Here is a 25,826-nt window from a genome sequence, read left to right as displayed (position 1 = left end):
CTAAGTTACGTAGTGATGTGGAGAAGCCAGTGTTGGACTGGGGTGGACAAAGTTAAAAATCACACAATGCCAAGTTATAGTCCAATAGGTTTATTCGGAAGCACTAGCTGAACTTTTGTTAATTGAAATGTTTTGATCCAACATCAAAAGACTGCTGCAGTATTTACCAACCTCTGTCCTGAACCAATCCATATAATAGCTCATTCTGGCTAGAATCTGACATCTGAGGACAACTTAAATTATCAATAGAAAATGCACTTTCAGTCCAGGTTATGAAAAGGAATCTGTCATTGAAACTACTAGCAAGGCAACAATTTATTCACCTTTAATTTCAAATAATCAAGAAGTGTGATGACAAATAACAAATTAAATTGAAATAAAAGCAAAATTAACCAAAACACTAAAATGAATTTTACTTTACATTTACCTTTTTGAACTGGCACTGAACCACTTTCCTCAGATGGCAAGCCAGAACCTCCATCTTTCCAATAGGGATTCAGTTCTCTTTTTTGCATCTCAGCCTATAATTGAAGAAAGCAATGAAAGAAATTGCAAACGTACTTAGAACTATGGTATATAAAATAACAATTACATTGCCCAGGGTGTATATTTGGGAATTATTTTTGAAAATTTGTTGCATTCAAATACAAAGAAGAAATCCTGTGCTGTAGTTTTAGTTCCTCCTGCTACAGATTTAAAACTTGCACTTCATTTTAGCAGATCTAAATTTTGTTATAAAAATAGGCTAAGTAGAGAATTTAAATGGAATCAAATTCATTACAATACAGGACCATTCAGCCCATCAACCCCATACTGGTTCTCCAGAGATCAATTCAGTGAATTGCATCCCCCATTTTATCATCACTGCCCTACAAATTTGTTTCATTCAAGTAAATATCCAAATTCCTTTTGAAACAATTGATCACCTCCACTTGCAGGTAACAAGTTCCACGAGTAAAAGAGAAAGTTTTCCTCATATGCACTCTGCACTTGTCCAAAGCCCTAAACCTTTCATATAAGAACATAGTAACCAGCGTAGACTGTTCAGCCCATCATGCCGACTCACCATTCAGTTCAATGGTAGCTGATTTAATCTCTCATTGCCTTTTACCCCCCCGTATTCCCAAAGTCCTTTGCACCGTTGGTAATCAGAAATCTATCAATCAATTTCTACCTTAAACATACTCAAAGAATAAGCTTCAATAGCACTATGTGGCACAGAATTCCCAGGTTTCACAGACCCGAGTAATATAATTTCTCCTTACCTCAGACCTAACTGGCATTCCTCTTATTCCAAAATTGTGATCCCTGGTTCTGGACACCTTAACCAGCAGAAACATCATATCTATGTCAGGTTAAGTGATTTGACTGATGCTATATAATGTGGGGAAATGTGATGTTATGCACTTCAACAGGAAGAGTGGAGAACTGAATATTATTTAAATGGAGAAACACTGCAGAAAACTACCGAACGAGGGAACTTGGAAGGCCTCAGGCACGAATTCCAAAACTCTAGCATACAAGTTCAGCAGCTAGTAAGGAAGAGAAATGAAATGCTGGTCTTTATTCCAAAGGGAATGGAGAATAAAATTACACAAGGCACTAGTCAGACCACTGCTGGAACACTGTGAACAGGTTTGGGCTTCTTGTCTAAGGAAAAGTATGCCAGCATTGGAGGTAGTGCAGAAAAGATTCACCACAGATGGAGGAACTATCTTATGAGAAGTTGAGTATGTTGGGCCTTTACTTACTGGCAGTTTAGAACAATGAGAGGTGATCTTATTGAAACATGTAAGACACTTAGAGAATTTAACAGAGTAGTTGCAGAAAAGTTGTCTCCCCTTATAGGAGAGTCTAGGATCAAAGGATAGCATCTTTTAAGACTCAAAGGGGAAAGTGGAAACAGGAATCAGAGTTTAATAATCAGTCATGAGTGCACTGAATGGCAGAAAAGGCTTGAAGGGCTGAATGGCCTACTCCTGCTCTGATTTTCTAGGTTTCCATGAGGTCAGGAGGAACTTCTTCGGAGGGTAGTGTAATTCCGTGAAATTCATTATTTCAGAGGCAGCTCAGGCTGAGTCATTAAGTGCATTCAAGACAGAGATAGAAAGATTTTTAATTAGTAAGAGAATTCAGGGTTATGGGGAAAAGGCAGGAAAGTAGAGTTGAGGTTTATCAGATCAGGCATGGTCCCATTGAATGGTGGAGAAACTTGACAAGCTGAACGGCTACTTTTGCTCCTATAACTTATGGTCTTACTCTATCTATCCCTTCAATGTACTTTGTAGATTGCAATGAGATCACCTCTCATTTTTCAAAACTCTAAAAGAATAAATCTATATTGTCTCCACCTGTCTCTTGAACCAAAATGCATCACCTTACACTTATCAGCCTTAAATTCCATTTTCCACCAGTATGCTCATTCTATAACATTGTCCAACACGTGACCTACCAAGAGATTTGATCAGGCTATTAGACTAGTGTTGAAAATGTAGGTAAGTCAAATTGACAAATTCTGCAAGAAACAGATTGTCCAATCTCAGATAGCTTCACTCTGGCATTAGGCTCACTAGTGAGTGGGAGCATTCAGCAGCAAATGCACAGAGAAAATGCCTGTGATTTCAGAAGCAGGTGTGATGGTATGTTGCTTCACATCTCATAGCTATCATGTATTCTGGGTATTGTAGTCAAGTCTTAGTCATGCCCTCACCTTCTTCTGTGCAAGTGCCAGCCCCCTATTAGGAGTATAAGAATCAGGATGGTACGGCTGGCTAAGGCGGCCACAGCAAGCAGAACTTGCATCAATAGCTTATCAGTCTAAAATGGAGCAGAGAGGAAGCAACTTCAGCAAGGAATTCTGCTGTGTTAAAATCTCTGAATTTGGGGAGGCTGAGGTAAGTCAACATCTGAGAGGGATTGTTTGTAAATGGGCAAATTTTCCACAAATGCTTTCTGGCTTGACTACATGAAGCATTTTCTGATTATATTTCAGATTTCCAGTATTTGCAATATTTCACTGTCCTATTGTACACTTCATGCTGGATATTTTTAAGTGAGTTAGTTTCAATTTAAAGAAAGAAAATATTCATCACTCAGTGCAAAATGTAATTTTTATTGTAACAAAATATACTAGAATGCAATATAATAAGTTCAATACTTCAATTTGTACTGCCTTGGATATCTGCATGGCATGGAGTAACATAATTTTCATTAAGTTAGGACTGCATTTACAAAATCTCAGTCTTTAGGGCATGTTTTACTTAGGTTGGTTTGAAAACAACATTTGGACGATATCTGGATGCTTTTTTTTGTTGCATTCAGTGTCTAAATTATCTCTGATTTTGATTTCAGCATGACAGAAACTCATCTTCTCCATACCTTTGCAAACCTGAATATAAGATGCAAAATAACTTACTAACGCTGGGGGAAGGATGAAGAAATCACTGCTTTATTAACAGAAAACTGTTTTACATGTTTATACCATGTAACATTTAAGCTCCTGTGACTATTTACTTATTATCTTCCTTATCAACATTCAGAGGTGCTGTCTTAAAATAGGCACAATGTTCTAGGAAGGAAATTGGCAGAGTAGGCTCAACGGGCCAAATGGTCTACTTCTGCTACTATTTTCTATGTTTTCCATGAATAATAGAGTCTCAGTATGTGCTTTGGGGAGGAGTTGATCTGATCTCATCAAAACATAGAGCCATAGAGATGTATAGCATGGAAACAGACCCTTTGGTCCAACTCATCCAGGCTGACCAGATATCCCAAGCTAGTCTCATTTGTCAGCACTTGACCCATATCCCTCTAAACCCTTCCTAATCACATACCCATCCAGATGTTTTTTAAATGTTGTAATTGTACCAGCCTCTACCAATTCCTCTGGCAGTTCATTCCATACATGCACCACCCTCTGCGTAAAAATGTTGCCCCTTAGGTCACTTCTGTATTTTTCCCCTCTCACCTTAAATATATGCCCTCGTGTTCTGCACTCCCCCACCCCAGGGAAAAGATTTTGTCTATTTACCCTATCCATGCCCCTCATGATTTTATAAACCTCTATAAGGTCACCCCTCAGCCTTTGATGCTCCAGGGAAAACAGCCCTAGCCTATTCAATCTTGCCCTATAGCTCAAACCCTTCAACCCTGGCAATATCCTTGTAAATCTTTTCTGAACCCTTTCAAGTTTCATAACATCCTTCCAATAGGAAGGAGACCAGAATTGCACGCAATATTCCAAAAGTGGCCTAACCAATGTCCTGTGCAGCCACAACATGACCTCCCAACTCTTATACTCAATGCTCTGACAAATAAAGGAAAGCATACCAAATGCCTTCTTCACTATCCTATCTACCTGAGACTCCACTTTCAAGGAACTATGAACCTGCGCTCCAAGGTTTCTTTGCTCAGCAACACTTCACAGCACCTTCCCATTCAATGTATAAGTCCTGCCCTGATTTGCCTTTCCAAAATGCAGCACCTCATATTTAACTAAATTAAACGCCATTTGCCATTCCTCAGCCCAGTGTCCCATCTGATCAAGATCACTGTACTCACAGGTGACCTTCTTCACTGTTCACCACACCTCCAATTTTGGTGTCATCTGCAAACTTACTTACTATACCTCTTATGTTCACATCCAAATCATTTATATAAATGATGAACAGCAGTGGATCCAGCACCGAACCTTGTGGCACTCCACTGGTCACAGGCCTCCAGTCTGAAAAACAAGCCTCCACCCCCACATTCTGTCTTCTACCTTCCAGCCAGTTCTGTAGCCAAATGGCTAGCTCTCCCCATATTCCATGTGATCTAACCTTGCTGACCATTCTACCATGAGGAACCTTTTTGAATGCTTTACAGAAGTCCATATCAATTACGTGTACTGCTCTGCCCTCATCAATCCTCTTCTGCACTTCTTCAAAAAACTCAATCACATTTGTGGGATATGAATTCCCACTCAAAAAGCCATGTGGCTATACCTAATCAGTCCTTGTCTTTCAAAAAACATATAAATCCTGTCCCTTAGGATTCGTCCAACAACTTGCCCACCATCGATGTCAGACTCACCGGTCTGTATTCCCTCGCTTTTCCTTATCACCTTTCTTAAATAGAGGCACGACGTTAGCCAACCTCCAGTCTTTAGGCACCTCACCTGTGACAATCAAAGATCCAAATATCTCAGCAAGGGGCCCATCAATCACTTCCCTAGCTTCCCACAGAGGTCTAGGGTACATCCGATCAGGTCCTGGGGATTTATCCACCATTATGAGTTTTAAGACATCCAGCATCTCCTCCTCTGTAACTGTCCCCTGAAAGCCACCATGCTGGGTTGTGCAGGTTTAGATAAATAATTGGTGATTCAAATGTGCAATGGACAATTGGTTAAGCAGCACTAAGTCATTCAGATTTAGAAGTATATAATATTAGCAGTCGTACCAAAGTATAGTGAAAAATAGATGATGTCGCCAATTCTGGCCCAAGGTTGGAATTACAGAATAACTAATGAATAAATTGTATAAACGGTAAAATACTGAATAAATTAATATTAAATTGGTATTACTAAAATTGAAACCTGTTCAAAACTTCATCTTTCTGTCTCCGCAGATTTCACCCTTTCTGCTCTTCCATTTAGATTTAGAAATTTAGAAATGATTTAGAAATCATCTACCACCTTGACGTCATGACTATATCTCAAGATCAGTGTTCAAAATTAAAACAAGATAGTGAGCTAATAAATTGATCTCTCCATAAAGCATCTCGATAAAATTTGTGTACACTTTGTCTTGTTTGAGAAGAGCAAACTAAAATTCCGAAGTCTCATCTTCACAAAATTTGCTTGCTCACGGACGAAGAATTGAAATGTGTCCAAACAAAAAGGTTCAATGCTCTTGTGCTAGATTATCCATTTTGTAATATAGTCAAATGATGTCATCCTCAGTTTGCAACACCTCCCAATTGGTGGTAGGTATCAGAACTCACTGTCTAGAAGGGTGTTGCACTTGAAATTCCATTACATTGGGGCCAAGTGCTTGAAAGTGGAATCACGAAAGATAGAGGTTTGATGACGAGAACAGTCACAACGGCTTGATGGTCTCTGGCCATGCTGTAAAAGCTCTGATTCTATGACCATGAGTATTAGTTTCTACATTAATTAAAGAAAATCAAAAAGGCCCTCAAGAGAATCTTGAGAAGGTTCTTATGTAAAATGTTGTACCCTGCTACACAATAATACATTAACTAGTATGATACTGCATCTTATAATTGCTTACTAATTAAATATGTTATTTCACGTTAGTTGTTTTTTGCTTTCATATTACCTGTTCCATGGCTTGCACCTTCTCATGTTCCATTTCTTTCTCCTTCAATTTTTCAGCTCTAATTGCTGCAGTGGATACAGTCTTTAAAGACATGAAGTCTAACATCATCCATTCTTCCCTCTAGAGTAGAACAAATACATGAAAAAAATTTTAATTGTGTTATTGGCTTTTAAGGTTGTCAATATACTCAATTCAAACTTCACTGGAACTTGGTATTTTCGGGGTATAATTTAAACACATTGACCTAATTCAAATCTGTTTTGTCATTTCTAGGCAACTAGTTACCCCAGTAGTTTGAGCACGTTACATTATATCTTATTGAGAACATTTTGTGCTGCCACTACTAGCTATTACTCTCTTAAAGGTATAGTATACCCACATCTTCATAACACTCTGAAAGGAAGAAATTTCTTCTCATCTCTGTCGAAACGGGTGATCCCATACCTTAAGATTTTGGTTCTAAACTCTTCCACAAAGCGTTGTCGCATCTATCAAGTTTTCTAAGAATCTTCTTTTTTTCAATAAGGTTTTCTCTCGTTCTTCCAAATTCCAATATAAGTACAGCTCAACTTAATCAAATTCTGTTCAAAAGATAGTTACTTCATACCCAGGATCAACATAGTCCAGAGTAGGTTCACTATATCCAATGCCAGTATATCCTTTTCAAATAATGGGAGCAAAACTGTTCACGGTATTCTAGGTGTGATTTCACCAACATCCTGTATAGTTTTAGCAAAACTTCCCTATCCTTATACTCCATTTCCTTTGAAATAAAAGCAAAATTCCATTTGCCTCCCTGTTACCTGCTGAACTTCAACGTTAACTTTGTTTGCTTAATGCACTGAGACTCCCAAATCCCTCCATACAGCAGTTATCTGTGGCTTTTCCCCCTTTAAATAATATTCAGCTTTCCTAATCTCCCTGCTAAAGCGCAAAACCTTACCTCCTTCCTCATTGTATTCCTTCTGTCAAGTTATTACTGACTAACTTAATCTGTCTATAGACACTCTGTGCTATCCTCACCACTTGCCTTCCTGCCTACTTTTGCATCACCCGCAAACTAGGGAAAAGAGTGAGGAGGGTCAGTGCCTTAACTGTTGCCTAGCATGGCACTACGGCATAAGGATTCAAATCCTTTTCCAAACCAAATCTTAAGCAAAGTTTGGGAAAGTGATTGGTCACATTATAAAGAGCACAATGGGTCATTTTTGTCTTCATTTAGTTATATGCAAAAACGGCAAGTACAATACAGTATAAAATTATTAATCACCTATGTCATGGAATACACAGTCTCCTGAAATCAATGGTTATGTCAGCACAAGCATGTCAATCCAAACCAATTTGACCAAACAATAATTTTCAAATCTATAAGGCTATTTTTACCTGTTGCCAAAATTCTTTGATGATCTATCTTCAGCGTTGATGACCAATAGTACTGGTCTGAAGGGTGAATGATTAATAGGTTTGCAGATGACACCAAAATTGGTGAAGATTATCTCAGACTACAACGGGACTTTGATTAGATGAGCCGATGGATGGCAGATGGAGTTTAATTTGGATAAATAACAGATGTTATATTTTGTAAGGCAAATTAGAGCAGGACCTACACACGAGGGGTTTCTGGGGAATGTGGCCGAACAAAGAGATCTTGGGGTACAGGTTCATAGCTCCTTGAAGGTGGAGTCATAGGTAGACAGGATAGTGAAGGCAGCATTTGGTACACTTGCCCTTATTGATGAGTGCATTGAGTGTAGGAGCTGGGATGTCATGATGCGGCTGTAGAGCATATTGGGGCTACGGCCACTTTTGGAATACTGTGTTCAATTTTGGTCTCCTTGCTATAGGAAAGATATTGTTAAACTTGAAAAGGTACAAAAAGGATTTACAAGGTTGTTGCCTGGGTTGGAGGTTTTGAGCTTTAAGAAGCTGGATAGGCTCAGTCTATTTTTCCTGATACATCAGAGGCTCAGGGGTGACCTTGTAGAAGTTTATAAAGTCATGAGCAGCATGGAGCGGGTGAATAGCCAAGGTAATTTTTCACAGGATAGGTGGGGACCAAAATTAGAGGGCATAGGTTGAAGGTGAGAGGGGAAAGATTTAAAAGGGACCTAAGAAGCAACGTTTTCACACAGACAGTGGTGTGTGTGTATGGAATGAACTGCCTAGAAAAAAATGGGATATGGGTCAAATGCTGGCAAATGGGACTACATTAATTTAGGATATCTAGACAATTTGGATCCAAGGGTCTGTTTCCATGCTGTACAACTGCATTACTCTAAGTCAGAGCAGATTTCCTTCCATAAAGCACATTAGACAGCTGTTCTAGACTTGTTTCAATATTACAACATTGAAGTCCTGAAAAATGTTTCCATACCTTAGCAATGTCTGCTTTATTTGTAGAACTTAATTGCTCCTCCTGAATTTTCCAGGGCTTTTTAATGCTGCCAGTATCAGAATGGGGAGGAGCTTCAATCCATTCCATCTCTGAATCCTGAAGCATTAAAGTAAAATTCATTCACTGACAATGGCAAATGCTTTCATAGGATCCAATTAGCATAATTTTATACTAGTTTACAGTTAATATATGCATCATAGTGACTATACATTTTCTATTAACAACCTATTTCACCTTTATCAATTCAATGTTGCACGAGTACCTTACATGCACAAAGACATAAGATCAATTATTTCACATACTAGTGCGTTTGATTTCCTTCCGCAATCCTGACTATTCAACAAAGAAATAAAAATCCTTACCTTTTCAATATACTCAATGCATTACTAACTCGTTGCTTTACCTCAAATTTCTAAACTCTAGAATTCACCAAAACAAAGATAACTTAATGACTAAGTATTCAAGATCACTTTGTCAATTTTAAAATTTTATAATTTCAGAAAATTATTTTCAAAGAGTCATGGGTCGTTTTTGATAATAGTTTAAAAATATTTTCCCTGGCATGTAGGAGGCTGAGGGGAGACGTTATAGAAGTTTATAAAATCATGACGGGCATAGATAAGGGAAATAGACAAGATCTTTTCCCTAGGGTGGGGGAGTGCAGAACTAGAAGGCATAGGTTTAGGGTGAGGGGGGGAAAAATTTAAAAGGGTCCTAAGGAGCAACGTTTTAATGCAGAGAATAATGCTTGTATGGAATGAGCTTGAGAGGAAGTGGTGGAGACTGGTGCAATTACAACATGTAAAAGGCATCTGGATGGGTATATGAATAGGAAGGGTTTAGAGGGATATTGGCCAAGTTTCTATGACTCTGTGTACATTGATGTTTGTTTCATGAGCAAATATATTATTATTAAAAATGATGTTTTTGATACTTAAGACAGAATAAGATAATGGCTTAAATGTACTAAATATTCAAATGTAAGCATTATCATCAGATATTTATTCAATAAGTAAATTTTGGATTTGAATATTGAATGCATATTAAAATATTTCGGAATCACAGAATCCCTACAGTATAGAAAGAGGCCAGTCTGCCCACTGAGTCTGCATCGAGCCTCCGAAAAGTATCCCACTCAGATCACCGCAATCCTGCATGGCATTTTTACCATGGCTAACGCAACTAATCTGCACATCCCTGAACATCATGGACCAATATTTAGCATGGACAATTCACCTCACCTGGACAACTTTAGACTGTGGGAGGAAACCTACAGAGACATGGAGAGAACATGCCAACTCCACCAGACAGTCACCAAAGGTTGGAATAGACCTGGGTCCCTGACGTTGTCCCATGCCGCCATTTAAATAACTTTTTTTAAAATTCAAAGCAAGCCCCAAAATAGTGATTCTCAAATTCTTACTGTCATGTGTAAATCTATCCATGACAGCATCGTTGCCAATCTTTTGTTATGGACTAGGCCAGACCATTCAAAACATTAGCAAATTTGGAGAAGATTTACAGTTCAGGTTGAGGTTTTGGATGTAGATTTGCTCACTGAGCTGAAAGGTTCATTTCCAGACATTTTGTTACCTTACTCGGTAACATCTTCAGTGGGCCTCATGCAAAGCAATGCTGAAAATTGCTGCTTTCTATTTATATGTTTGGATTTCTTTGGGTTGGTGATGTCATTTCCTGTGGTGATGTCATTTCCTGTGGTGAAGTCACTTCCTGTTCCTTTTTTCAGTGGGTGGTAGATGGGCTCTAGCTCGATGTGTTTGTTGATATCATAGCAGCCCACAAACCCACCAACACACTAAAATAGCAGCTAATGAACTTGAAAGATTCTATACAGACAATGAGCAATACTAACGTCATTTACAAAATACCGTGCAAGGACTGTAACAAACACTACATTGGACAAACAGGCAGAAAACTAGCCACCAGGATACATGAACACCAACTGGCCACAAAAAGACATGACCCTCTCTCACTAGTATCCTCACATACGGATTGAGGAAAGACACCAATTTCACCGGGACAACACATCCATCCTAGGACGAGCCAATAAAGACACGCACGAGAATTCCTAGAAGCATGGCATTCCAACCGGAACTCTATCAACAAAACATATAGTTAGACCCCATCTACCATCCCCTGAGAAAAGGAACAGGAAGTGACTTCATCACAGGAAATAACACCATCAACCCAAAGAAACCCAAACATATAAATAGAAAGCAGGAATTTTCAGCATTGCTTCGCTTGAGGCCCACTGATGATGTTACCTAGTAAAGTAATGAAACGTCTGGAAATGAACCTTTCAGCTCAGCAAGCAAACCTACATCCATTCAAAACATTCTTAAGCAGGCATCCCAGACCATAACTATGCAATTTGTTTTGGTAAGTGTACAGTGAAAATTAGCCGGTTTAAGTTCGCGAGGTTGACGACCAGGTTTAAAACAGACAAAAAAGACTTAATCATAAAATTATGCAATGAAATACAAAGAACAGAATAAAGAACCCCTACAAAACTCAGTCTATCCAAACTAGACTTAATTATGCTGTTCCGAACATAAACACTCCTAATAAGGAAACCCCCTTTAAAACCCGGTATAAATGGAACATATGCTTACAGGTTGCAGTTGAAAGGCAGACAGAGAGCGTGAGACAGAGAGAGCGAGAGATAGATTCCACACAGCTCACTGTTGAAGTCCTCACCAATTCAGGACTGAACTAAACTGCTCAGCTAGAGAGTTGACCACTCCCCTTTCATTATACAGATCACTTTCAAAGATCACTTTCATTATACAGACCACTTTGGCCTGAAGTCTCATCTGTTTACATATAAACAAAAGGCCTCTCAAAACCCTTTTCATCTCTGTACCAAACCAGACTGATTGGAGCTCAGCCTGGTTTGCTACCCCTCTGAAAAAAATCAAGGACAGAGTATCCTTGAGCCAAGGAACAGGATGCAAAGCTGCAGCATAATGGTATTACTCTGAAGCACAGATCAACATATATTTCTGTGGCACAGTATCTCAAAGGCTCAGTGACATCCAATCCACATATGGTCTAACCAACGCTTAGGAATCTCATTTTTTTCCTCTTTAATACACCTCTGCAATTGTCTATACTGGCAATCAGGGCAAAGTTGTAACCAGAAAACAAGTGACACCCTCACAATTACTCAAGAGTTGCATTTGAGTGTTCTTTTCCATTTAAAAAATTTGCTATAAGATGCTCCATGTTTATATCTTAAGTTGATACATACAGAAGAACTTTCACTGAGTTCATTGGACTTTTCCTTCAGTTTTTTCTTTTTCTTCTTTTCTTTTTTGCTTTTCTTCATTTTTTTCTCCTTTTTCTTCTTTAATTTAACAGAATGTTCCTGTTTAAGGAATAACCACTTTGTTAGTTAACCATCAACGATGTTAAGTGTTCAGCCAGTCAATCGTGCTTCTAAACAAATTAAAACAATTTCAAACGTTACCAGGCTTCCACCAAATCTAATGCTGTGCCAGGATCAAAATCTTAAGAGGTGTTTTTGTTCATATTTGTGAATGAAAAATGTTTTGGAATGTAAGTGACAGAATATATAGGATTAAAATTTACAGAAAATCAAAGCATGTGGTAACATGCCACAGCAGCATTTATCACAGAACATGGTGGGAGACAGGGCAGCTGCATGGGTATAGAACATAGAACAATACAGCACAGAACAGGCCCTTCGGCCCACGATGTTGTGCCGAACATTTGTCCTAGCTTAAGCACCTATCCATGTACCTATCCAATTGCCGCTTAAAGGTCACCAATGATTCTGACTCTGCCACTCCCACAGGCAGCGCATTCCATGCCCCCACCACTCTCTGGGTAAAGAACCTACCCCTGACATCCCCCCCTATACCTTCCACCCTTCACCTTAAATTTATGTCCCCTTGTAACACTCTGTTGTACCCGGGGAAAAAGTCTCTATTCCCCTGATCATCTTATAAACCTCTATCAAGTCACCCCTCATCCTTCGCCATTTTAATGAGAAAAGGCTAGCACTCTCAACCTATCCTCGTACGACCTATTCTCCATTCCAGGCAACATCCTGGTAAATCTCCTCTGCACCCTCTCCAAAGCTTCCACATCTTTCCTAAAATGAGGCGACCAGAACTGCATACAGTACTCCACATGTGGCCTTATCAAGGTCCTATACAGCTGCAACATCACCTCACAACTCTTGAATTCAATCCCTCTGCTAATGAACGCTAATACACCATAGGCCTTCTTACAAAGTCTATCCACCTGAGTGGCAACCTTCAAAGATCTATGAACATAGACCCCAAGATCCCTCTGCTCCTCCACCTTACTAAGAACCCTACTGTTAACCCTCTATTCTGCATTCTTATTTGTCCTTCCAAAATGGACAACCTCACACTTGACAGGGTTGAACTCCATCTGCCACTCCTCAGCCCAGCTCTGCATCATATTTAAGTCCCTTTGCAGCTGACAACAGCCCTCCTCACTGTCCACAACTCCACCAATCTTATCATCTGCAAATTTACTGACCCACCCTTCGATTCCCTCTTCCAAGTCATTAATAAAAATTACAAACAGCAGAGGACCCAGAACTGATCCCTGCGGAACTCCACTTGTAACTGGGCTCCAGGCTGAATATTTACCATCTCCTACCACTCTCTGACTTCGACCGGTTAGCCAGTTCTCTATCCAACTGGCCAAATTTCCCTCTATCCCATGCCTCCTGACTTTCCGCATAAGCCTACCATGGGGAACCTTATCAAATGCCTTACTAAAATCCATGTACACTACATCCACTGCTCTACCCTCATCCACATGCTTGGTCACCTCCTCAAAGAATTCAATAAGACTTGTAAGGCAAGACCTACCCCTCACAAATCCGTGCTGGCTGTCCCTAATCAAGCAGTGTCTTTCCAGATACTCATAAATCCTATTCCTCAGTACCCTTTCCATTACTTTGCCTACCACTGAAGTAAGACTAACTGGCCTGTAATTCCTGGGGTTATCCCTATTTCCTTTTTTGAACAGGGGCACAACATTCGCCACCCTCCAGTCCCCTGGCACCACCCCCATTGACAGTGAAGACGAAAAGATCATTGCCAACGGTTCTGCAATTTCCTCTCTTGCTTACCACATAATCCTAGGATATATCCCGTCAGGCCCGGGGGATTTGTCTATCCTCAGGTTTTTCAAAATGCCCAACACATCTTCCTTCCTAACAAGTATCTCCTCTAGCTTACCAGTCCGTTTCATACTCTCCTCTTCAACAATATGGTCCCTCTCATTTGTAAATACTGAAGAAAAGTACTCATTCAAGACCTCTCCTCTCTCTTCCGACTCAATACACAGTCTCCCACTACTGTCCTTGATCGGACCTACCCTCGTTCTCGTCATTCTCATGTTTCTCACATACACATAAAAGGCCTTGCGGTTATCCTTGATCCTACCCGCCAAAGATTTTTCATGCCCTCTCTTAGCTCTCCTAATCCCTTTCTTCAGCTCCCTCCTGGCTATCCTGTATCCCTCCAACGCTCTGTCTGAACCTTGTTTCTTCAACCTTATGTAAACCTCCTTCTTCCTCCTTACAAGACATTCAACCTCCCTCGTCAACCAAGGTTCCCTCACACGACCATCTCTTTCCTGCCTGACAGGTACATACATATCAAGGACACGTCGTATCTGTTCCTTGAAAAAGTTCCACATTTCAACAGCATCCTTCCCTGACAGTCTATGCTCCCAATTTATGCTCCTCAGATCCTGTCTTGCAGCATCTTATTTACCCTTCCCCCCAATTGTAAAACCTGCCCTGTTGCACGCGCCTATCTCTCTCCATAATCGAGGTGAAAGTCACAGAATTGTGGTCACCATCACCAAAATGCTCACCCACTAACAAGCCCATCACTTGTCCCAGTTCGTTACCAAGTACCAAATCCAATATGGCCTCCCCTCTGGTCGGATAATCTACATACTGGGTTAGAAAAGCTTCCTGGACACACTGCACAAACACTGCCCTGTCCAATCTACTTGATCTAAAGAGCTTCCAATCAATATTTGGGAAGTTGAAATCGCCCATGACTACTACCCTGTGACTTCTGCATCTTTCCAAAATCTGTTTCCCAATCTGTTTCTCCACATCTCTGCTGCTATTGGGGGGCCTATAGTAAACACCCAACAAGGTGGGTGCTCCTTTCCTATTTCTGACTTCAGCCCATACTACCTCCAAAGGCAGATCCCCCTCGAACTGCCTTTCTGCAGCCGTTATACCATTTCTAATCAGCAACACCACACCCCCTCCTTTTTTAGCACCCCCCCTAATCTTACTGAAACATCTGTAACCAGGAACCCAGGAACCTCCAACAACCATTCCTGTCCCTCTTCTATCCACGTTTCCGTGATGGCCACAACATTGTAGTCCCAAGTACCGATCCACGCCTTAAGTTCACCCATCTTATTTCTGATACTCCTTGCGTTGAAATATACACACTTGAGCCCATCTCTGTGTCCGCAAGTATTCCCTGTCAGTGCTACCTTCTCCACAGCCTCCCTACATTCTTGGACATCCTGAAAAACAGCTAACCTACTTGCTGGACTACAAGTCCAAATCCCATCCCCCTGCCAAATTAGTTTAAACCCCCCCCCCCCCCGAAGAGTGCTAGCACACCTACCTCCCAGGATATTGGTGCCCTTCTGGTTCAGGTGCAACCCGTCCTGCTTGTACAGGTCCCACCTTCCCCAGAATGCAGTCCAATTGTCCAAATACCTGAAGCCCTCCCTCCTATACGATCCTTGCAGCCACGTCTTCAACTGCACTCTCTCCCTATTCCTTGCCTCACTGTCAGGTGGCACCAACAACAACCCAGAGATGACGACTCTGTCCGTCCTAGCTTTTAGCTTCCAGCCTAACTCCCAGAGCTCCTGAATGACCTCCCCACCCCTCTTCCTAGCTATGTCGTTGGTGCCAATGTGCACCACGACTTCTGGCTGCACACCCTCCCCCTTAAAGATTCTGAAGACACAGTCCGAGACGTCTCGGACTCTGGCACCCGGGAGGCAATAAACCATCCGAGAGTCTCGCCCATGTCCACAAAACCGCCTGTCTGTCCCTCTAACTGTAGAGTCTCCTATAAATAGCGCTCTCCTCCTCTCCCCCTTTCCCTTCTGGGCCTCAGAGCCGGACCTCGTGCCAGAGACCCGTTCACTGCAGCTTACCCCTGCTAGGCCATACCCCCAACAGTATCCAAAGCGTATACTTATTGTTGAGGGGAACGACCACAGGGGATTCCTGCACTGCCTGCTTCCTCCCCTTCCCACCTCTAACTGTTACCCAGCTACCTCTATTCTCTGGCGTAACTATGTCCCTGTAGCTTCTATCTATCACCCTCTCAAATAATCCTCAGTTCATCCAACTCCAGCTCCAGTTCCCTAACGAGGTCTGTGAGGAGCTGAAGCTGGCTGCACTTCCTGCAGGTGAAGTCGGCAGGAGCATCAGGAGGAGGAGTAATACTGCATTGAATACAAGCAGCACAGTGCTGCTTAGGATGAGTGGAATAGCATTACTGGTGAAAGCCTTTCACGCAATAGCGAACCACATGGAGGAACTTTTCTGAGTAAGATCTGGCAGTAGACATCCTTTGGATCAAGTAATGGGTAACACAGTAAGTCACTAAAATGTTCCTTCTGACAGCTCCAGCCAGTTGAATGGCAGGCATGAACTACCACTGAGCTGAGAGAGTGGCTCTTGCTAAACAGGTTAAAGACAAACCTCACTACCGGACCTCAGTCCAAATCTCTTATGCACTATCCTGCACATAGCTAAGGAAGGTCTGCTCGGTAGATTAATTCATGACTAATCACTTCTAATCAGCAAATGAGAAGGTAATGCTTGGCTCCAAGGATGCTAAGCAAATCGTTATTTGTCAAACAGTGATCACACAGGACATGCTACTTTTCCCATACTCAAACCTTAATCGTTGAGGGCATTTTGGGGCATTCAGACATAATAAGGAATTATAAGACAATAAGACATTGGAGCAGAAATTAAGCCATTCAGCCCATCAACTCTGCTCCACCATTCAATCATGGCCAATAAGTTTCTCAACCCCATTCCCACACTTTCTCACCATAACCCTTGATTGCTTTGACAATCATGAATCTATCTCCACCTTAAATATATTCAATGACTTGGTCTCCACCGCCTTCTGTGGCAGTGAATGTCATAGATTCACCACTCTCTGGCTGAAGTAGTTTTTCCTTATCTCTGTTCTAAAAGTTCTTCCTTTTACTCTGCGGGTATGCCCTCGTCCTAGTCTCTCCAATCAATAGAGACATCTTCCAAACATCTTCTCTGTCCAGGCCATTCAGTATTTTGTAAGTTTCTAATAGATCTCCCCTCGTTCTTCTAAAATCCATCAAGTTTAGACTCAGAGTCCTCAAATGTTTCTCATATATTAAGCTTTTCATTCCTGGAACCATTCTCGTGAACTTTCTCTGAGCCAATCCATCCTTCCCGAGATATCGAGCCTAACACAGGGCACAATACTTCAAATGTGGTCTGACCGGAGCCTTAGAGAGCCTCAAAAGTACATCCCTGCTTTTATATTCAAGTCCTCTCAAAGTGCCATCATTACTACTGACTCAACTTGCAAGTTTACCTTGAGAGAATCCTGGATAAGAACTCCCAAGTCTCCTTGCACTTCAGATTTCTGAATTTTCTCCCCATTTAGAAAATAGTCCATGCCTCTATTCTTCCTACCAAAGTGCATGACCTCATACTTTTCCACATTATACTCCATCTGCCACTTCTTTGCCTACTCCCCTAACCTGTCTAAATCCTTCTGCAGCCTCCCTGTCTTCTCAATGTTACCTGTCCCTCTACTTATCTTTGTATAATTTGCAAACTTAGCCAGAATGCCCTCAGTTCCTTCATCTTGATTGTTAATATATAAAGTAAAAGATTGTGGTCCCAACACTGAGCCTTTTGGAACACCATGTCACCTGCTGCCATCCTTAGAAAGACCCTTTTATCCCCACTCTCTGCTTTCTGCTAGACAACCAATCTTCTATCCATGCCTCTATCATCATTATCCCTGATCTTACTCAGCCTCCAGTGCAATATCATGTCAAAGGCCTTCTTGAAGTCTAGATAGATAACATCCATGTCAGGCATGACCACCCCTTGATGAAATCATGTTGACTTTGCCCTATTTTACCATACACTTTCAAGTATTCAGAAAACTCATTTTATTTTAAGTTGTAACATAATTAGTAATTTCCTTGACCAATGCTCCATAATTTCACTGCTCAATTTTGATTATTCAGAAGGTTTTTGATTAAATAATCAAACCTGTTTCGAAAATAATTCGACAGTCTCCAATTAATGTATTTATACTTAGATAACTGAACACAGGAGTAAAGATATTGTCATAATGTTGATCTGAAATTAAAAGCTGAGAATTTCCCTTGTCTCTTGAGGTTTTCTGAATTTAGATTGTTTGCAAGTAAATTTTCGGATTATAATTACTCAGTTTCACAGCAACATTTTAAACTTTGATAAGAGCCTTGGAAAAATCTACTGGGAAATGTAGAAGCAAATCTATTCATTAATCTTTGAGAGAAAATTAACTTTTAACTGAAAACATTAAACTTAAGAAAGCTTCAACAGGCAAGAAAATTTCTTTCTAATTTCATAGTAATATTATGACAATGTTTTCTCCATGTGCTCAAATGTCTGCATATAAACAATTAATTGATGAATAACTTAATATTTTTAATTATTAAACTTATAATTTGATGAGTATTCTGCACGAACAGATCTTGATGAAATCTTTGAAGTGAGTATTGCAAAGACTGATCCACAGGTCAAGAAATCAGAAAATTACCAATCTCCTCAAAGAATTAAAATTAAATTGACGTTGTAAAAAGGTACACAAAAACGTCACTCAGTTGTTAATTCATAATCTTGTTTGACTTATCAGAACACTGAGCCCTAAAGTCTAGGAAAGTTCAAAGACAAAACTCCTGTCTCTGTTTAATGTCCACTTCAGCACTCCTCTGGCCAGGAAGAACCAAACTGACTCAGTTGCAAGGTTGTACATTATGGTCGTCTGGTAAAACTGATTGTTGAGGAATAAAGGTAGCTAGTGCCATGGAACTATCTTGAAGCACCCTGTGCTTTCTTTCCTGGGATGAGCCATGAGGATCATTAGCTAGGTTAGCATTTATTAATCAGTCCTAAGTGTGTTTGAGAAAATAGTGCTGATTAGGGATTGAGAATAAATGCAGGTCAGCCACTGACACCTAAAATTCAAAATCAAATTTGAAAGAGACTGTGCCTTTAAAAGAAAAAGAAAACAAAAATTCAGGAGTAACAAAAATCTGTTCATTGCTAATGGAACTACAAATGTTGCTTTTTAAATCTGTGACACTGACCAACATTCAAGAAGAAAAGTTTGTTTCTCTTTCATGTTACTCTTAAATCTCCAAGTCACAATTTGAATACCTTATTGGAATTTCAGTTCATGTTATTGAAAGAAAAATATTAATTGCTTATGCTTCAGCATTGTTACATTATCTCTGAAGTATAAAACCTCCTCAGTATGATCTAAATGCTGCCATAAAATTATTAGCATTCTAGTCATCAGCCATTTAAAGTCCAATTGAAACGGGAAGCTTGTTTGAGCGCTATTGACACTCAGTCTGTTTTGGTTTCTCCCAGTGTAGAGACGACCACATGGTGAGTAGCATATGAAATTGCAAGTAGTATTAGTAAATTGCTGCTTTACCTTGGACAGTGAGGAGAATGAACATTAGTAGACAGCCTACCCATAAACAGAAACAGAGAAGTTGAGAAAGGAAAAGGAAGTATCAAAGATCAACCATAGGAACAAAGGATATAGGGCTTATAGCAAGAGTGAGCCATTTAGACCTTGAAGGAGAATCGCATTTCGGGCAAAAGCTCATCATTCATTTTGCCCAAAAAGTCAATTCTCCTGCTTCTCAGATGCTGCCTGACCTGTGTTTTTCCAGTACTACACTCTCAACTGTAATCTCCAGCATCTGCATTCCTCGCTTTCACCATTCAGACCTCGAAGTCTACTTTACCATTCCATGACGTCATATCTGATGATGTATACACCATTACCCTGGATTCACTCATTTCTCAAAAACCTAACTCATCCTAGTACTTGTTTGAAGACCCAGCTTCTGCTACCTTCTGGAGAAGAGGATTCCACATCCTAATGGCCCTCTGACAGAAAGAATTTTTCCTCATCTCTGTTTGAAAAGTGAGACCTCTTATTCTGAAGCAACACCCCTTTGTTTCAGTTTCTCTGCAAGTAGAGACATCTCTTATATCTGTTCTATCCGGTTGTCAATGCCAATGGATGCACCTCAAATCTGTTCAAGTTTTCTTCATAAGATAATCCTTTCATCCCAGGAGTAGTCAACCAGTTGAAGGCAAGGGAAAGATCCAAATTGAAAGCAAAATTAGTGATTTTCTCCAGGATATATTCAATGATGTACTGGAGAAGAGCAGGTTCGGTGAAGCCCCAAGGTAAGTTGTCAACATCACCCAGAGAAGCTGATGACATGAAGACGCCAAGACAGGCAATCAGAAATAAATTTGCAACAGTTGACTGGAATTGACTACTGCCTTACCACAGAGAAAGGAGGTAACTGTTTGGGGAGTATCTGGTAAGTGGTTAAGGTCTTTGCTATTCTTAAATTTTAAATGTGAAAATTGGTGGCAAAGTTAATAACATATATAAAAAGGCAACATAAATGAGTGAATAATACATTAAAAACTAAAACTCATTAAAGATGGCAACTCAGGTGATATATTGCAGCACGTGGGAATTCCTGAATACCATTATTTCCAAGACTGCAATAAATGTATGAAACTCGAGCAACTTCAGCGCAGAGTTAATGCTGTTATGAGCCAGACTACTGCAACCACTAGGACTCATAACCGCATACCAACCAACAGCCACTCTCAGACAACAACTCACCAAGACGAAGGACCCGATACCCAGCATGAGCAAAACCAATGTAGTGTATAAAATCCCATGCAAGGACTGCACAAAACACTACATAGGACAAACAGAAAGACAGCTAACGATCAGCATCCATGAACACCAACTAGCCACGAAACGACATGACCAGCTATCCTTAGTAGCCACACACTCAGATGACAAGCAACATGAGTTTGACTGGGACAACACTACCATTATAGGGCAAGCCAAACAGAGAACAGCCAGGGAATTCCTAGAGGCATGGCACTCATCCACAGATTCAATCAATAAGCACATCGACCTGGACCCAATATACCAGCCACTGCAGCGGACAGCTGGAACTGACAATTGGAAGCGGCAGGTACAAATCACTATAAATGCCGGAGGAATCATCACAGAAGCGCTTCACAGGAGGCTCCCAAGCACTGAGGATGTAACCTAGACAGGGGACAAAATGTCTGCAACACAAATTCCCAGCTCGGCGAACAGAACCACAACATTATTAATCTTCAATGTCTATTTTCTTTGTTAAATCCATTGAGATATATATTTTGTTATAGATTCAACAAAAATGCAAATTATTGTTGTTCATGGAGAAAAATGTTAATGCCGGTATCATCCAGGTTGAATACTTAAAGACGTTTAATTCTACAAGAGACAATTTCCAGGTCTTTCACTCGTGTAGCAAGTCAATAAAACCTGATGAGGAACTAATTCAAGCAATTACCTATTTAGGATATATATAAAGCACTTTTAATACCTCTGAAAACTGCTCCAGTCGCTCATTGACTTCTGGTAACATCCACGTGTCCTCACCACGTATGTGTTTGAGCTGCTTCTGTTGCTCTTCTCTCTGATATTTAGCTTGAGCCTAGGAATGGGATAAGGTTTAGTGAAGACAGGAATGCTTAAGATTCTCTACAAACATATATTCAAATCTTTTAAATCAGCTTTTTCTATGTGAGAAAGAACAATCTCTGTTCTCTGTTCATGCATTAAGATAACAGCCCTTAGGAAATTGAGGAAATCAGATGAACACTTACACATGATCTAAACGAAGACTTTCAAGTACCCAATCTTACTAAACCCCCCCCCCCCACCCCCCAATCCCATCCTCAGTGTTTCCACTGTAAAACAATTTCTGGTCAAAGGACAAAGTAGAATCCAATTAAACTTAACTGTAACCTTATCCACTATTTCTAAACACCAAACATCTGGAAATTATTTGAGGACAGCCAAACAAATTAACAGACCCATCATTCAGCTGGTCAGGCACTGCAAAAAGACATAAGCTCAGTAAAAATAATTGGTATATAGATAAAACAGTGCTTATAATTAAGTCTTATCACTCTCACATTCTAGAGAATTTTAATGTCTATATTTCGTCATTTAAACCTCATTCAAGGCATTCTACCTTGAACTTTACCTGGAATGACTTTTAAGAAAAGAAACTGACCTAACTTGCACTGACCTAACTTGCGTACAACCTCAGATCTTCAGCAATGTGGATGACTCTTAAGTGCCATATTAAATGGCCTAGCAAGTAAGACGACCTTGGAGGGTTATACGGATAGAAATGAGAAGCAGAAATATGGGAAAAAGGAAGAGACTGACAACAGGTAACAGAACTGGTTTAAGAACACTGAGCCCCAAATGGCTTCCTCCTGTGCCATCACTATTCACAGAATTGTTAAGTCATTCCAGTCAATGGCAACAAGGAATGGGCAACAAATATTGACCCAACCCCAATCAGCAACACCCACATCTTCTACAAGAAAAATAAACACGAATCTCAAGATGGAACTTCAATATAATCTAATTCTGATAACACAAAGTAATCTGTTGCACTAATACATTAAAATTATTGGATAATTTTAATTAATCAATGTAAGTATCAAGTGGGTAATTAGTGATCCACATTAAAGTTAAAATGATAAAATTTAAGTAATTTTGCATTTCCTTTGTTTAAAAGCAAATTGGCCTTTAAGCACCAAAAAAAAGGAACAAAATACTTTTCACCTACACAGAGATCTCATAAAAAAATTCTTTCCAAACAAAAATTTATTTCAGACAAGCCTGCACTATGACTCACCAGTTTAGAATGCTAAAGATATTGTAAGACTCTAGGATTTTAACTGTCAGTTTCTTGTACAAATTTGGTAACCAACTGCTCTGGAATTTGTAAACAGTCATTTGTCAAAAGAGGCAATATGCTGTTATGATGACCCCAACTGATGTTATTTCTGGATAAATCAATCTCAGAGTTAAATCTGACTTGACAGATCAAATTTTGTATTTTTTTTCAATGAGGTAGACTTTCACTAAAATACAAGCATGCAATGCTGCAGATATGGTTTTAAACATAATATAGATGCTTATGACACTAAACAATGAAGAGAAGATAGAATAAAAACTATTTATATATAACTTGAGTTTAAAGGTTTCTAAACACAGTAAAATCCCATTAAATGCTACACCATCCCTTTCTTTACAGTACTCATATCAGATGGAATTCCTTTCTCTAGCACACCTAGAATGGTTAACTTAATGGATGCTTCAATTCCTAGACTTGAGTATCTAACAGCCTCTCCCTGTATGTACAGTCTTAATACACAGAGCTTACACTTTCACAGCTTCAAACAATTCCAGCAGGGTTTTAATCATGCACTTCTGGTTTGGAACTTTCAAAGTAATGTCTTTACATAAAGGTAAATTATTTCTTAACAGTTCTAAACCTTCATTAGGACAAATCGTTTTACACATCCAGTTTCATCACAATTTCAGAAAATTGAAAGACAAAAAAGTTTTGAGCTTTAGATGTTACCTCAAAGCCAAAAACAAAAATGCCAGATTGTTCTAACTCTCCTCATAAGTCAGTCCTGCCATCCCAGGAATCAATCTTGTTAACCTTTGCTGCATTCTTTCTACAGCAAGAGCTTCGGTCCTCAGATAAGGAACCCAAAACTGCATACAATATTCTAGATATGATCTCACCAAGGCCTGGTATAACATAGTCCAATAAGATTATTCCCATTTGATTATACTAAATGACATAAATCATTCATGACAGCAGTTTATGCACATCTAAATTAAGCTGAGCAAAATTAATATATTCATTAGAAAAACACAAAGGACTTAGTAATTGAAGTTTGAAGATGCAGATGACCATAATTAAATCAAGATGGACATATGGTTTATACTTGCATCAACATTTCTCATTTCATTAAATTTATGCTCAAAATTTAGCTGTTCTGGATAAGTTCATGAATGCAAGAATAACTTCATGACTGTCTGTTGCTAGAGAACACATAATGCGAATTTAAAACTAATAGTTTTCCACAATTTAGGTCTTTCAGACAGCAGGTCCTGGTAATTATTTGTTCTAAAGCTCTACCCAAGCAATCCATTGTTTCCTTATTTTGCATTGTGTTTTTCACAATTGCCCCTTGTTAGTTAATCGTGCTTACCCTCCACCACATCAAACCTTTTAATTTGTCCTTTCCAATCTTTTTCACCTCCACCTTTTTACCCCCCTAAGTTTGGACTTGCACATAAACACCTAACACCTGCCAGTTCTGATGAAAGGTTATCAGGGTGAAATGCTAATCCTGTGTGTACACCCCTTACCAATTCAACCTATCTCCCTCAGAACTGACTGCACTCCATGCTCTCAGGTCCAACCTCGACTTTGTAATCAAGCCTGCTAACAAGGGTGGTATGGCAATTGTCTGGCATACTGATCTCTACATTAAGGAGGCAGAGTACCAAATCTCGGACACCTCCTCCTATCTCATCCTGGACTATGACCCAATCATTAAACACCAGCCTACTGTATCCAGAAAGGTCACTACTCTTACTTCAACTAGTGATCCCCCTGCCACTAAGTTTACATGCAAGTCCAAACTTAGTCGCTCAACGTGCTTATACCTCCTTCCCAAAATCCACATACAGGACTGCCTGGGTAGTTTGCCCCGCAGAATTAATCTTTTCCTTCACTGAATCAATTTTTTTTCTCCCTTTGTCCAGTCCTTTCTCATTTACAGTTATAATTCTTCTGACACTTTACATCAGTTTCAGAATTTCCATTTCACAGGCTATAGCCACCTCCTGTTCACCACGGTTTTCCAATCCCTTTACATATCCACCTCCCATCAGGATGGTCTCAGGGCTGTCTGCTTCTTTCTGGAAAATAGACCTGAACCATCTCCATCCTCCACCACCCTCCTACACCTGGCCATGCTCATCTTTACTTCTCCTCTCACCTTCTTCAGGCCAAAGGTGTGGACAAGGGTACCCACACAGGTGACCAGTTATGCCTGTTTCTTTTGAGATGCGTAAATATTCCTTGTTACACTCGTACATGGGTCCCCACCCACAACTTTTTCGAAAGTACATCAATGACATCATCTGTGGTGCTTCCCTCCTTTGTCCATAATTGAGAAGGTTTATCAATTTCACTTCCAATTTCCATACCTTCATCTGGTCCATTTCTGATTCCTACCTTCCTCAACATCTGTTTCAACTTCTGGGGATAGGTTAGTCACCCATATCCATTACAAACCCACCAACTCCCAGTTACATCCTCACACCCTGCTTCTGTAAAGACTCTATTCCATTCTTTTAGCTTCTCCTCCTCCATTGCATCTGTTCCATGAATGCCAGCTTCTACAACGGTGCCTTCAAAGTGTCCACCTTCTTCCTTCACCAAGGATTCCCTACCACTGTGGTTGACAAGGTCCTCTGTTATCTCCGACCCATCTCCCGCACTTCAGCCCCAACCCCCCCCCACTCTTTCCTTGCACACACCAACAGGGTTTTCCTGCTCCTCATTTGCCACCCCACCAACATCTATATCCAAAGCTGTCGTTTCGTTATCTCCAATGGCATGCCACCAGACATGTAATCCCCTCTCTTTCCTTGTCAGCCTTTCAAGAGACCATTCCCTCTGGAGTACCTTAGTCCACTCTTCTTAAACTCTCAACACTTCTGCACACCTCCACAGAACCTTCCCATGTAATCGCAGAAGGTGTAACACCTGCCTGTTTACTTCCTCCCTCCTCACTATCCAAGGCCACA

The 25,826-nt window shown here is 40.1% G+C and overlaps 1 protein-coding gene across 5 annotated transcripts in view; it reads right to left on the bottom strand.

Moving 5' to 3' along the window:
* cwf19l2 (CWF19 like cell cycle control factor 2) overlaps positions 1 to 25,826 on the bottom strand; it is a 144,988-nt gene that overhangs the window by 105,651 nt on the left and 13,511 nt on the right. For 4 of the 5 annotated variants that reach the window (XM_072577483.1, XM_072577486.1, XM_072577485.1 and 1 more), the window contains exons 2-6: positions 21,511 to 21,621; positions 11,990 to 12,106; positions 8,698 to 8,814; positions 6,324 to 6,443; positions 428 to 521 (exon numbers count right to left, since the gene is read on the bottom strand). In XM_072577483.1, coding sequence (XP_072433584.1) covers positions 428 to 521; positions 6,324 to 6,443; positions 8,698 to 8,814; positions 11,990 to 12,106; positions 21,511 to 21,621 — 559 coding nt within the window. The remainder of the gene's footprint in view (positions 1 to 427; positions 522 to 6,323; positions 6,444 to 8,697; positions 8,815 to 11,989; positions 12,107 to 21,510; positions 21,622 to 25,826) is intronic. The other variant, XM_072577488.1, reaches the window with a different exon arrangement.

Source organism: Chiloscyllium punctatum, chromosome 9 (genome assembly GCF_047496795.1).
Source record: "Chiloscyllium punctatum isolate Juve2018m chromosome 9, sChiPun1.3, whole genome shotgun sequence".
NCBI classification, from domain to species: domain Eukaryota; kingdom Metazoa; phylum Chordata; class Chondrichthyes; order Orectolobiformes; family Hemiscylliidae; genus Chiloscyllium; species Chiloscyllium punctatum.
Note: the sequence above shows the minus strand (reverse complement) of the source record. Positions and strands in the feature narration are given on the sequence as shown.